Raw genomic sequence first — 14,015 nt, 5'->3', positions numbered from 1 at the left:
ACTTTTGTTCCTAATACAGTGTGCATTAAAAAAACGTTTTGCTTTTTGTCCTGTAACTCATTACATGATGGAACTGAAAGAATTTACATTTAAAATAACGCTTAGAAATGAGCTCAGTCCTACTTCACACATTTTGATTCAGTTTTCACTGGTGGCAGCACGCTAACTGTGACTGGTGCATCTGTTGACTAAACTATCAGTGAACAGCAGTTGATGATTTTTTTATTCTAGGAAGCATCTAGAAGTTCAATGGCACAAGGTTGGTACTGTGGGGGGTACGAGGTAAACCAGCAACTTTTGATGTACAGACTGATGTACAGACGTCAGCAAGTCTGCCCGGAATGCTCGAACACCAACCTGTCGCACAAAGAAAATGAAATTTTTGAGCAGGGGCCCAATTCTAGGAACAATGATGGCGCTATACTGAAGATGCATAGGCATACTACTTGCACTGACAGCTACACTTTACCACTAATAGAGCAGCCCAGACAAAATTTCACTTTGTTCGCTCCGCAGCACACCTCTCCAGCATTGTAGACGTGCTGACGACTGCACTAGTGGTGAAAGTGTGTTGCTATTGCTAGGGGGAAGGACTATACAACCAAGGCACAGCAAAAGCCAAATATTATAGTGATTGTGTTCAGCCATTTTGCTGCTAATATGTTATTATTATGCTATTATGAATCAAATCGTATAAGAATACCCAAGTACAGATGCAGATCTGCTAAGCGAACTCCGAAGCAGATATCTCAATACCGGTAGCAACCCCAATGCTACCTATGAGTACAAAGGGGTTCCTAATGAAGACTTCGACAGAGAGATCGCGGAAGTGGAAATTTGGGCCGCAATTCGCCATTTACATACTACCTCTCAGCAATTAACGACTTAATGAATGAATATTGGAACAAAGGTGAACTTTCGCAGATGTGGAAACACGTGAAGGTTGTCTTTATTCCTAAACACAAAAAGAAACTAAGCATAGAGAACTTAAGGCCCATCTCTCTTACGTCGTGCTTAGGTAAACTTATGGAACATGTTATTCTAAATAGGCTTTAGAACTACACAGAAGAGAATGACCTTCTGCCCAGCTCAATGATTGGCTTCAAAACTCAACTCTCTACTCAAGACGTAATGCTTCAGTTGCATGAAGAAGTGATAGATCCCCCTAACAAAACCGGAACCAAAGCGATTTTTGCCTTGGATCTGGAAAAAGCCTCTCATGAAGCCATTCTCCAAACCCTCGCCAACATAAACGCAGGGAACAAAACCTTTAATTACATTCCTTCCTTTCTCTCGGGAAGGACTGCGGGCAGAGCTAAGTATCGCAGGACTTGCATCGGACAAAATAGCAATAGGAGACAGAGGAACCCCGCAAGGATCAGTCCTCTCTCCCTTCTTGTTCAACCTAGCAATGATAGGTCTGCCTCCCAAACTTGAAGAAATCCAAGATCTTCAACACTCCCTATATGCTGACGATGTCACCTTGTGGGTAGCAAAAGGTTCGGACGCTCATATAGAGGAAACGCTTCAAGAAGCAGTGAATGTAGTCCAGTCATACACTAACCAGATTGGGCTGAAATGCTCACAACATAAGTCTGAACTACTAGCAGTGAGAAGGAAAACGCAAGACAAAGTAGAGATAAAAGTCTGCCTGCACGGACTACCCATACCCACAGTCGATACTATTAGAGTGCTCGGGCTCTACATCCAGAGCAATAGGAAGAGCAATGTTACTATCAACAGGCTGGAAATGACTGTGCGATAAATCACTAGACTGATACACAGAGTAACGGCAAGAAAGAGGCTGACATTTGTCGTCTTATCCATGCCTTTGTACTAAGTCGATTCACATACTCCGTCCCTTATCTCCGCCTCATTCAATCTGACAAGGAGAAATTAGACACTCATTAGAAGCACCTACAAGGCTGGGCTAGGTCTACCCAGAAACACTGCAACCGAAAAACTTCTCTCACTTGGGATACACAACAATGTAGAGGAGCTGATTGCAGCTACAAAGACTAACAAACTCTAAAGCAGGCAGACAAATTCTCAACCGCATGAGAATTAATGCCGAACCACTAGCCAACCACTAGGACCACTACCAAGAGGAGCAGGCGACAAAATTATCTCCAAACCTGTGCCCAAAAACATGCATCCCTCCTTCCATGAAGGCAGGAGGAAAGCTAGAGCTAGGGCCCTAAACAGAAAATACCGAAATCACGATGGGGTGGTGTATACCGACGCCTTGGATTACTATATGGCTGACGGTGCCGTTGCTATCTTTGTAATTAAGCAGTACAGTAAGTAAATGCGTATCAGCTGCTTCGGTCAAAGTCCGCTACTCGGACCAGGAGGAAGAAGCCGCAATCGCTTTAGCCATCGCTACAGCAGATGCGGACATAATTGTCACTGATTCAAAAACTGCCATACGTAACTTCTCGCGTAGCAGAATATCAAGTACTGCCAGAAACAACCTCGCGGATATCAGACTCGACAGAGAGATAGAACTCGTATGGACACCTGCCCACTCAGGGTACCGAGGCAATGAGGCTGCTCATCAACACGCTCGAGGTTTTGTCGGCCGAGCGGTGAGACCTAATGCCGAGGAACTTGAAATGGAAGAATTGCTCACATACAGCGACCTACAGCGACATACCCCTGCCAGCATTTTAGTTCATCGGGACAGTTTGCCCATATGATAACAGTAGCAACTAGTGCAGCTCCCTCATGACTGCATGGGCAGCAAGAGCGCAAGTATGCTGCAAGGGAATACACTGTCAAGGTTAAAACATGCCAAAGTTAATACCTTTCTTGCTTCGTGCACACTGGCTACAAATGAATTACTTCTCCTCTATGTGAAAACAGTAATAGACTTTGTTTCATGCATTTTGCCTCGCTTAACTGATCAGTATTAGACACATACCTTCACCAGACATTGCACTTCGGGCTGGTAGCAGAAATAAATGGATTAATATATTGTACCAATAAATTATTATTAAACATTTACCACTTTGTTCGCAAAAAAAAAAACATTTTTGCAAATGTGTGTAACATGCAAGGCTGATTTTGTTAATGCCCACATCACATTGACACAGATAAAGTAACATAGTGTGTACCAGTGAAAAAAGTGATTTCTAGTCTGTGTTTGTGCTAGGCTTTGTTTCTGCTGCTGTCTGCAATCAACAAACTACATTTCTAAGGATTGCATTTGCAAAAGAAAATAGTACTCATATTAAGACATGCTAGGCCGATGACCTGGGTTCAGTTCCAGCCATAGTGGTCGTTACATATCAATGAAGGTGAAATGCAAGACACACTTGCAATGTCAGTGCACACGAAGAACCTCAAATCAATGGCATTAATGCAGAGCTGTCCACAATGACGTCTCTTATAGGCAGTTTTTCTATATCACTTATGGAAGTTAAACACCATATCCCACACCGAAGGAGGAACAACACTTTCTTTACTGACCAAATAGGTGAAAAAGAAACGAAACTTGCGATTGCCCTGGCCTTTAACCCTGATGTTGAAGGAAAGAAAGTGTATTCAGAGGCAGCAGCTGGTGGTGGCAATTTCCACCTGAGCATGGATATTCAATGAATGCTTGTTTTAATCTGAAAGTAAATCTCTAGAAGGAAAATTGTTGAAGGGCGACATCTGCAGGTTTTGTTGATGCTATATTGCCATTTATGACACTGTGAGCACCCTTTCACTCTTATCTACTACCCTGCGAAACTAAGAAGCAAACAAGATAGCTTTGAACAGTGCCACATTGCTGCAATACCTAAGCAACAGCTGCACGAGCTGTTTAAAGCCACTTGCAAAATACACAAATCATTTTCACTACATGCACGGCGGAAGGTGTTTGCACGCAGTAGAGGCACTCAGAAAAGTAATGTATCAGCTTTTGGGGTTGAAGCACAGCTACGGACGGTCGCTTTTTTTTTTTTTTTTTTTTTTTTCTTTTTTTTTTTTTTTTTTTTTTTTTTTTTTTTTTTTTTTTTTTTAAGCAGGCCTTTGCTTCACCGGACGGTTTAGGTGGGGTTCTCACCGAAATACAAAGCGTGCGATAGCATTTCGGAGCCGATTTGCATGTTAACGATATGTAACACAAACCTGCACTGAGAGCCACGACGGGTTTCATGACGCGGCCGTGCACCAGCGATCGAAAATGTGCACAAATAAACCGCATTTAATTGATTCGTGGCAAGACTAGCCACTAGAGCACTAGCCTCATGCAGTCTTTGGGGTAGTCTCGCGGCACATCACGCACGCACATCCAACGGCTAGCAGCAACGTTACTAGAACAAACTCTAGCAGTCAGCACAAGGGATCTTGCGGAAATACAAGGCTTGCGTTCCCTCATAAAATAGATCGCATTTCGGGGCCGATTTGCATGTAAGCGGTATGTAACAAACCTGCGTCTGAGCCACGATCGGGCTTCGTGGAGCGGCCGAGCGCCAGCGATTGAATCAATGCACAAATCGCATTTAGTTCATCCGGGCAAGACAAGACGACTAGCCTCATGCGGTCTTTGGAGAAGACTCGCGGCACAAGAGCGCGCACACACATCCACGCGACAACGCGCATCGCGCGCTGCCACAACAACACGGGCGCCGAGGCCCATGCCTTGAGTCGCTAGCGTGGAATGGGGGTGCCGGCAGCAGCTCGTAACAGCCAGCCGAAGGCCTCTTCTCCCTCTCCATCTTCGTTTTCCCCCTCGCGCCGCATCCGTTTGTTGGGATCGGATATACGCGTCCCTAGGCTTCCCTATTCTGTAGACGCGCTCCATTGACAGTTTGAAACTTTTAGTATGTCCTGGAAGATCTTTTTCGAAACCTCTTGTTTCCAAAGATTGGGACGGTTCTTCCGTTGGTTCCGGTAAACCATAAAGTTTTAAATTGTTCCTCCTGCTTCGATTTTCGAGATCATCTACTTTTGACAGTAGGCTGTCAACAGTTTTCCGAAGATCGTCCACCTTGACTGTGTAGGTCTTAACAGTGGTCAAAATATCCTCCACTTTTCGGTCAATTGAACCCAACTTAACAATGCTTTCATCTAAGCGTCGGTTTGTTGTCGCCACGCTTTCTTTAAGCTCTCGCAAGTCATCCATAATTGTTTGCAGCATTATTTCGGTATGGGGGCCTGGATATAATTCAACGTCCCCGCAGGAAGCCAGTAAGTTAACAAAACAATTGTATACATTTTTTAGCACATCAATAAATGGCCGTGGGCACAGCAAGAGCAAAAGGCATACATCGTCACTACGATAGCCAGAAGCCTGGCGGTAGTCTCTCACCTGTATCAAGAACAAGAAGGGATTCTTTAGATGCATAGTTCCAAAGCTCTCGCCGCGCCCACTCGTCTGCCACGCTTGAGTCCCTTTTATACGCGCTGACAGTGGTGAAGTAGCGGATGGTGGCGCTCGATGTCGGTCCAAGTGCGTCGTCCAGCTGCGCAGACTCTGTGTGTCGTCAGCAGGAAAGCCTGTCGATGCATTGCGCTGGTGTCCGTGCAATTCCGACAGCTTCACCGTAGTTGGGTCGCACTCAGTAGCTGAAGCCGCATCGCTGTGGCTGATACAAATCACGGCCTGTATCAAGAACAAGAAGGGAATTTTTAGATGCATGGTTCCAAAGCTCTCGCCGCACCCTAATTTAAAATTTAAAAATAGCTATTAGTTAAATAAGGCTGGTGATATCTATCACAGCTAAGAAAAATATTTTGCCCATGGCAATGCCACCACCGTCCCCAGCTTAGAGAAAGTATAAATTCCTGCAAAACAGATATTCTGCTACTATTGTCATCACAGGGAAAGATTACAGAAATATGCCAGTATTTTGACTCTTCTCCAGCAGCAAACTGCCCCTTATTGTATAGCTAAGTACTATTAGAAACTTCATATGTTTTGGTAAGAAAGCAGACAGAATTAAACACACCCACAGTTGCATTTCTTGAGAAATTGTAATGAAAGGAATGCCTTCACTCAGTGCCTTGGCTGGGCTGTACACAGCTGAGAGATTTTGATGGGCAGTATGTAATAAAAAAAAAAAAGAGGAAAGTAGTAAGCGTCAGAGGTTCACTGAAGTACAGATGCTTGTGGGACTAATGTGCAGCAACTCAATTTTTTTGTCTAAGTTATCGATTAGATATAGAATAGCTTCTCAGCTTTTACATACTTCCAGTTATTTAAGTTTTGCACTGCTGCTTCCCTAAAGGGACACTGCAGACAGTTTCATCCTACTCATCTAAAAAAAATCATTATACGAGTTCTTCCAGGTAGGTTGATATTTTTTTGGCAGCAAGAGGTGCATTTATTACTCCGAAAACAATCAAAATGCAACATTTGATTTGCACCTGTGGTGTCATGACCAAAAGAACTACTTGTAGAGTAAAACCCATTCGCAGCACGAATAAAACAACAATAGGCAGTAAGCTTTGCTCTCACAGAAATGCCGTAGAACAGTCTGAAAAATTTTTGTGGCCTGTAGCACAGCATGGCTGCCCAAGAAGATAGAGTTACGGACTCGGCTGATGGAAGCCCCCAGCGTCACCAACTACCCCCTTCCCCTCTGACCTACAAGACTAGTGAAATAAGGGAGTAATTACTCATAAGCATCCACCAAAGCACAGCGACAAGGCTGCAAAGGAAAGCTATGCAGCTTTATCAAAAGCTCTTTGGTTGAAAAAGCTGCATATCTTTTCTTGTAGCAATAGGGCTGCCATCGGTTGGATGGCAATGAGTAATCACTTTTTATTGCAAGTCTGCTTAACCTTGGAGGGTTTCCCTAAGGCATATGAAATGAGCATTAGACGATTTTTTGTTTTCAGTGACCACGTGTTCAAATGTTTTGTGTCTGCATGGTCTTGCTTTGTGACTAAACTGTGCACAAGTGGAAGTTGATGAAGACAGTGATGCACAGCATGAGAAAGTGGCTGTATAATGCATGCGATGTCAAGGTGAAGCTATAGCTTAGTTGTTTAATGCAGCGCCCAAAGAACCTGAACTGTGTAGCTTGCCATGGGTTCAAATCACATTCGTAGCAGTGTGCCATTTCAGTTCAGTTCAGTCGTGTCAGACTGTTCGTGACCCTATGGACCATATCACGCCACGCTTTCCGGTGTGCCATTTATATGCTTTTTATTATGCACCCATCACATGGTGCGTGGCGTCTCACTCCGACGAGAAGAGTGTGGCTTTAGTGCCTCAGGACTTCAGACCAGAAATTTGCTTGCAGGCAATTTTTATTTCTGCACATGCACCATATTGTTGTACATGCACAGACCACAAGGTCACAATTCAGAAAATGTCATGTAGGCATCACAAATTTCTCCAGGAGAGCCCCCTTAATCCTTACGAGATGCAGCTCATGCTGCAAAACACTTATCATCAATTAGTAGTGAACAGCTGTATAGTGCATTGGAGATCTGCCGGAGTAAACATTAACGTCACCGCGGTTTACTTACAAAAGTGGCCATTGGTGGCTTAGCTGTATTTTAGTTTCCATACGTTTGTAATCTATAAAACTTCTACCATAGAAAAAGCTTGTGTTTCATTATAAGAACACAGTAATTTATTGGTATAGACCAAGTTCATTTTGCCCTCACTATTCCCTTAAGTTATTCTCATTTGGATGTGGATACGTCAAGAAAGCTGTGCATACAGTACAGGCAGATGATAAGGGGGGAGGGGAAGAAACCGTAATGACATTCATGGTGAGCTTTATCATATTGATCGTATTTATATGCTGTGAGCAAGAACGTTCTGATGCATTCTAGCAATGCGAGGAGGAGAAAGCTGTCTTATTGAAAGGTGAGGACACTGGTTGTGGGAAAGTGCTGCTGAGAGGTTTGTGATGAGCAGAGCCTGTTTAATTCATCAGCAAGCCTCACTGCACCATAATTACAATATGAACGGCCAACACTGTTAAGCTGCGTTGACATATTCATGCGTTGTATGCATGCACAGTGTAAGTCATTTTTGGTTGCTGAGTGGGCTTACACATAATTTTGATGTGACACCCAAAATGTGAGCTCTTTTTTTTTTTTTCCTTCTTTCATACAGATGTCCGTGCTTAGGCTACACATGACCAACTCTCTTGCATATGTTCTGGTCGACGGCTGGCAGAGATGCCCGTTTAGGTAACTTTTGGGTCGTCGAACATCGGACCTTCACATTTGGATGAATCCACCATCAACTGGCTACAGGAGAATGATTCTCTCCTTGCTCCTCCAGGAGAGAAACCTAGCACATCTAATCTGACACCTTTCCTGGCACTTACAAGCCCTTTTTTTTGTTGACCAAAGGTGTGGCCGTATATATGAAATAAATAATTGAAGCAACAAATAAATATCTGCAATCTGCAAAGTATGCTTGCACATTTAATGCCATTACATTTAACATAGTGACCACATTTCGTGACATTGTGAATTGCAATGCATGTCTAATTATTGCTATTGCTGTATGTGCTGTACCAGTGTACCTGGGCAGCTGTTTTCCCTCTTTGTGGTAAAGTTGCCAGTCTTCTGTTGGAGCAAAGATTGTGTTTCCTCAGAATATTTTCTCACATGCAACAATGCATACTTTGCTTGAATGCTTCAGCGCACCCTTTTAAAGGGACACTGAGGACAACTCCATTGAGTCATTGGTCTCAGTAAATATTTTATTATTTCTCTCATTATGGCTGTGTTGTCTGGAAGCAATTGTGGCATTGGTGAGAAAATTTAAATTGGAAGCCTTCCCATGAGTAGATTCATGATGACCTTGCTGAAAAGGACGTGTCACTGCCACATTAGAGTGGCTCATGACACAATATATCTTGCAGTATTCTGAACCAAAACTTCTGTGTGGAAGCATGCATTTTACTTGCAAAATTGGATGGTAATGGCAGCATCTTTTGTTCTGTTTCTTGGTCTTTCCATCCTTCTAAAACCTCTGCTTTCATTTTAAGTGGTCTCTTTAATGGTTTGTGGGGTTTAATGTCCCAAAGCAACTCGTGTGGTCTCTTTAAGATTAGAACACTGTATCTTAGCGATACACTGCTTTCCATCCTCCTTAGTGTCCCTTCAAAGGAATCCGACAATAAAACACAATTCATAAGTATTTCAACATGTATTGCCATTTGCCTACTTTTTGTCTGTGGCTACTTGGAGCTTGTTTTACTTCACAAAAGGAGCTTTGTTTAACAAAATAGTGTAAATTTCACTGGATGGCTAATTAACCATATTAATTAACAACTCCCTCTTGTGTAAACTCACTGAACATCTCAAATGTGTTTCGTCAGCACTTCATTACTTCTGGGCTGCCATGAATGGCAGATATGGGATGTGGTTTTTATAGTAGGCAACCACCTTGGCAGGAATGTTGCTTTGTGAGCTGCGTCGATTAGTGTCTGCCCAAGACTTGGACATCACTTAGGAATATACACGGTCAGCAGTGGGACGGTGTACATCAGACCTGTGTTGGCAGTCACTTTTTCAGAATTGCAGCGTTGGAACCAAGGACCATATGGCATTACCTTGGCCTGCATGTATGATAACACAACAAAAACAGGACATAACTCCGCCTGACAGGATTAAAATCTCCATGTAGGCCTTGTGCTAGACACATCACTAAAGGCAACAAGCACTGTTTGCCATGTCAGTCCCAGCAATGGTTCTAGCAAAACTACTTTCACTGTGTAGTGTTTACCATTTTTAACAGTGCAAATGTACGCAGTTTTGTTACTCTAGCAATGATTTTTTTTATCCCATAGCTGCAGTTGGCTATCATGACATATGGAGTATTTTGTGACCACCCGAGGGTATTGAATGACCTGAAATCGAGATGCATGTGTGTATTTTGACACTACACAACCAATATGCAGTCCGCAATAAATGTTCTGTCTTGCACTGGCAAGCAGACTGCTTAAATCTTTGAAGATGCAACACATCATTAGCATGATTGTGTGAAACAATATGAAGGGATATCAGTCCATATCATTGCAGCTTTCACAGCTGGCCTGTTTTCCCTAAGGCAAAGGAAATAATTACTTGGCAAACTTTGTTTTTGGTGCATGCTGCAACTAGTCGCAGGGCAATGACTGGACAAAGATGGAATCACGAACGCAGCACTGTGTGTTTATTGTTTTGACACTAGTCTACATGCTTGTCTACAATAATAAGCACAACAAGGCAAGTAGAAATAACATCGATCGAATAGGACGCCGTGAGATGTTTTCTGAAGAAAAAAAAAAAAAAACTACAGGAATTCGACACAACTGTCTGCAGCTAGAGCAGCTGGAAGAAAAATACTATGCAAAAATACCAGGAATTTCACAGCTTGCGCTTCGAGCCTTGAACTTTAGGAGCAAAAATAGAGGCAGGACTGCGTCGGGAGATGTGGAGAGCATTTTTTTTTTTTTTTTTTTTTTTTTTTTGCGCGGGCGTTCTACCTCCCGGCACTCCTAAGTACAGAAGTTTACTTGAAAATATACCTGGGTTCCACGGTTGCATGACTAATCCAGTAGGCCGGCAGCGAGTCGCTTGAGAGCTGTGATGAATAGCTGGCCTTGCCGGTTGAGGTTCTATTTCCCGGTTAGTCCCGGGCTGGCTATCGAACCGGAGCTTCATAATAGATTAGCTGTGCCAAGCTGCCTGCATAAATTGGACACTCAATTCCTGTTTGTACATCCGATGAAGGCAGCGAAAATGGCAAAACAATTGCCCTGCGGATACACTAACCGACCTCTTGAAATCCAGGATAGAGAAGCTATTTCGTACAAATTACAGGCTCCAACCGGCCTTTTTATACTGGTATTTCGAGGTAATTAAAGTTTACCACTACTACTAAATAGTGGTGTCGAAGTCGAGGACAACGATAAAAAAGACAGCGAGATTCCATTCAACTACGCACTCGATCGGAGACGAGTTTTTCGCATCCCATGTGTTGCGTTACTTGCGCTGTAAGTACACGTCAGTCCGTACATACTTCCGGATGATCCAAAGGCAGTGACTCGTATAAATTTCGGGAAATGCAAGTACATGGAATACTGACCACACCAGTTACTTGCATCATACTGCAGGCATGTTCCATCGACAAGGGCAGGCTGACACGCATTGCAGAACTAGCGTCGCAGAGTCTAGGTCGGAGACGGTGCTATCACAGGCCGAAGCTCAAGGAGTATTACAACACGTGGAAAGGAACACGGCCACACACGGCCACTCAGCTATGATATTATATATATATACACCTGGGAACACGGCCACACACGGCCACTCAGCTATGATATTCAAACTACGATGCCAAGAAACCCGTCCGCCACCATCGCCACAGTCAAGTCCGGCTTGCGAGCGATCACGGAGCCGGCGATCACGGACACTGGCGACCAGCTACCGGCCTATCGCTAGAAACGGCGACGAGAAGCGGCAGACATTTTACCATTTTACAAACAAAACATAAAACCAGTTTTACGTCACGTCCGGCAAGTTATTCCTCCTCACTTCTTTCAGCTGGCGCATGCGCAGAAGCGACGGAGCATTCCAATAAAGATGGTGTAAACATGGTGGCTGAAGTGCAGCGCCCTCAGCTTTCCCTCTAGCACCTCTAGTAGAAGCGTTTGCGGGTAGATCGGCTGGAAACGCTGATTGGTGGACACGCAGCGGCCTGGCGTGACGTTTTTCACGTCACACTCGATGCTTAACCGGATGTGACGTCAATGAAAACTGGGTTTGCTTGTTTTTTTCGTCCCTAACCCATCTAGGGAATCCCTAGGTACCGGCCGCTCCGGCGGCGCACGCGATATGCCGGCATTCGGTTCGTGGTTCTCGCTGCGGCGCGTATTCGGCTCGTGGGTCTCGTTGCGGCGCGTAATTCCTATGATGGCGGTCCTGTGTGGTGTCATAATCGGCGATAGCCAAATGAAATTCTTGTGCAGGTCTCGCCTGCGGCTTTCGCCGCATGTTGAGACGTGCACTTTCAGTTTTGGCGGTTATGATGCCACCTCACTGTCATTTAAGGTCGCGCAGATGCGTTTGCACGCCGATTTTGTTATTTTGTATGTAGGGGGCAATGACCTCGCTAATGGTCATGGCCCGCGGGAAATCGCCGCCAACATCAAGGTACGTATAAATTACGTAAAATCGTCTCACAATTTGCTTTAAAAGTGCTGTGCCGTTCATCTTGCCCCACGTGTTTCCAGGACCTCGTGCGGCAGCTGCAGCAGCACGTCGCACGGATGGTGTTGGTTTTTAAAATACTGCCGCGGTATTTCAAAAACGAGAGCGAAGCGCTGCATGAAAACGCCCGTCGTCGGCAGCTGAACCGGCGCCTGACTGCTGCGCTGCGGCGCATGCCTGACGTACGCATTCTGAACCCTGAGGTAAGAATGCTTTGTTTTCTCGTTTGTTACTCATTTATCAAATTGTTGAGTTCATAACGCAACTTTTTCGACACTCTTGCAGCACCGTTTCCTGGATGCTGCGAAGCGGCCGAGGCGTTGTCTGTACGCGGCCGACAGTTACCACGTGGCAAGGGGTCGCGGCATCGATCAGCTCTCGAAGATCATCGTCGCGGCCCTGGTCAAAGTGTACGGCTCCGACATCGCTGCAGCGTCAAGGGCAGAACCAGGAGCGGTGTACGTTGTCCACCACTGTCGGCGATGCAGGGCGAAGGGCCACGAGACGGGAGAGTGCAGCTCGTTTTGCTGACCACGCTGCCATGCCACTGCAAGCCACCGATGGAACGCTGCGCATACAAACGGCCCTTTTCAGGGCCACCCCATTGTTTCCTGGCAGACCGCAGGCTTGCAGTCCCGTGATCCAGTTCCCTCTCTTTAGATATGTTGCACGTAGTATATCGTTGTACTTAAAGCGTAGCTGCCGCAGCGAAATTATATATTTCGTATAGCATGCGCATAATACTGCTGTACCGCTGCTTCCCTCGTGCATTATTTAAGACCCTAGGACAGGAATCACAAAACACGTGTTAAGAGTAGCTGCCGGAGCGAACACTAGGCCTGTGCTCGGCCACAAAGCGTCGCGCTAGGCCTCTTTTTTTTTTTCTTTCCCTTAGAGGAATTCGTCGAGTGACAGTAAGTAAAGTTATACATTTCATATGACATGCGCATAATACTGCTGTACTGCTTATAGCTGCTTCCCTCGTGCATTATTTTAAGTCCCTGGGGACAGGAATCGCAAAACACGTGTAAGCGTAGCTGCCGCAGCGAACGCTAGGCCTTATTGCAACAGGGCTGCGCTCATTACGGCTTTGTTACGTCGTTTTTTTTTTTTTTTAATGTGAGCACCATTTACTATAACAACGGCACAATCGTCTGAAATATGGATTCTGTACAGCCTAAATAATTGCCGCTTACCTCGTGGGACATCTTCTGCAGCATCATGCCGCCCGCGTCTTTCATTTCAACGCTGCTCCGACGATCACATGTATAGGCCTCGCGACAGGAGTATTGTGCACACAGTGCGGTTTTCTGCCGTGTTTTTTTTTTTTTCTCTCATAAATCCCATGCATATTTCGAAGCATCTCGTCGCGGTGCTGTGTACAGCACCGCGACATGTGCATAATACAGCAGTATTATGCACATGTTGTATGAAATATATAACTTTACTTACCGTCACTCGACGAATTCCTCTTAAAGGGAGAGATTAAAAAAAAAAAAGAGGCCTAGCGTTCGCTCCGGCATGTACTCTTACACGTGTTTTGCGATTTCTGCCCTGGGATCTTAAAATAATGCACGAGGGAAGCAGCTATAAGTGGTACAGCAGTATTATGCAAATAAAATGTTTCTACCTGCATTTTTGAAGACAAAGTATCAACAATGTTGTACATGTGTTCATGCACAGTGACACACGCACAATTAATACACTATTACTCTGACAACAGTGAAGTCAGACAAATACCGCTAGTTTTAGTTAATAGTTACCGATATTTTTATCAATCTGAATGACTGTAACCTTTCTTGGAGCACTGACTTTACTAAGCTTTTCAAGCTTGCTCTGCAGCTAAGTTTCCTACCTCT

General features: G+C 44.6%; 2 protein-coding genes across 3 annotated transcripts in view; one reads left to right on the top strand and one right to left on the bottom strand.

Annotated features, from left to right (window-relative positions):
- LOC146183573 (uncharacterized) overlaps window positions 1-11,378 on the bottom strand; it is a 90,705-nt gene extending 79,327 nt beyond the window's left edge. For both annotated transcript variants that reach the window (XM_084609155.1, XM_084609154.1), the window contains exons 1-2: window positions 11,036-11,378; window positions 5,300-5,593 (exon numbers count right to left, since the gene is read on the bottom strand). In XM_084609155.1, the coding sequence (XP_084465281.1) occupies window positions 5,300-5,593; window positions 11,036-11,098 (357 nt within the window). In that variant the 5' untranslated portion in view covers window positions 11,099-11,378. The remainder of the gene's footprint in view (window positions 1-5,299; window positions 5,594-11,035) is intronic.
- Window positions 11,379-11,882: 504 nt separating this feature from the next.
- On the top strand, window positions 11,883-13,126 carry LOC146183572 (uncharacterized). Its single transcript, XM_084608720.1, has 3 exons — window positions 11,883-12,099; window positions 12,180-12,359; window positions 12,442-13,126. The coding sequence occupies exons 1-3, from the start codon at window positions 11,899-11,901 to the stop codon at window positions 12,685-12,687; spliced, it is 627 nt and encodes a 208-aa protein (XP_084464846.1). The 5' UTR covers window positions 11,883-11,898; the 3' UTR covers window positions 12,688-13,126.
- Window positions 13,127-14,015: the final 889 nt, after the last annotated feature.

The sequence above is a fragment of the Amblyomma maculatum genome, chromosome 7, assembly GCF_055883805.1.
Source record: "Amblyomma maculatum isolate TAMU_Amacu chromosome 7, ASM5588380v1, whole genome shotgun sequence".
Classification (NCBI taxonomy): domain Eukaryota; kingdom Metazoa; phylum Arthropoda; class Arachnida; order Ixodida; family Ixodidae; genus Amblyomma; species Amblyomma maculatum.
The sequence above is the reverse complement of the archived record's forward strand: the minus strand, read 5'-3'. Positions and strand labels throughout refer to the sequence as shown.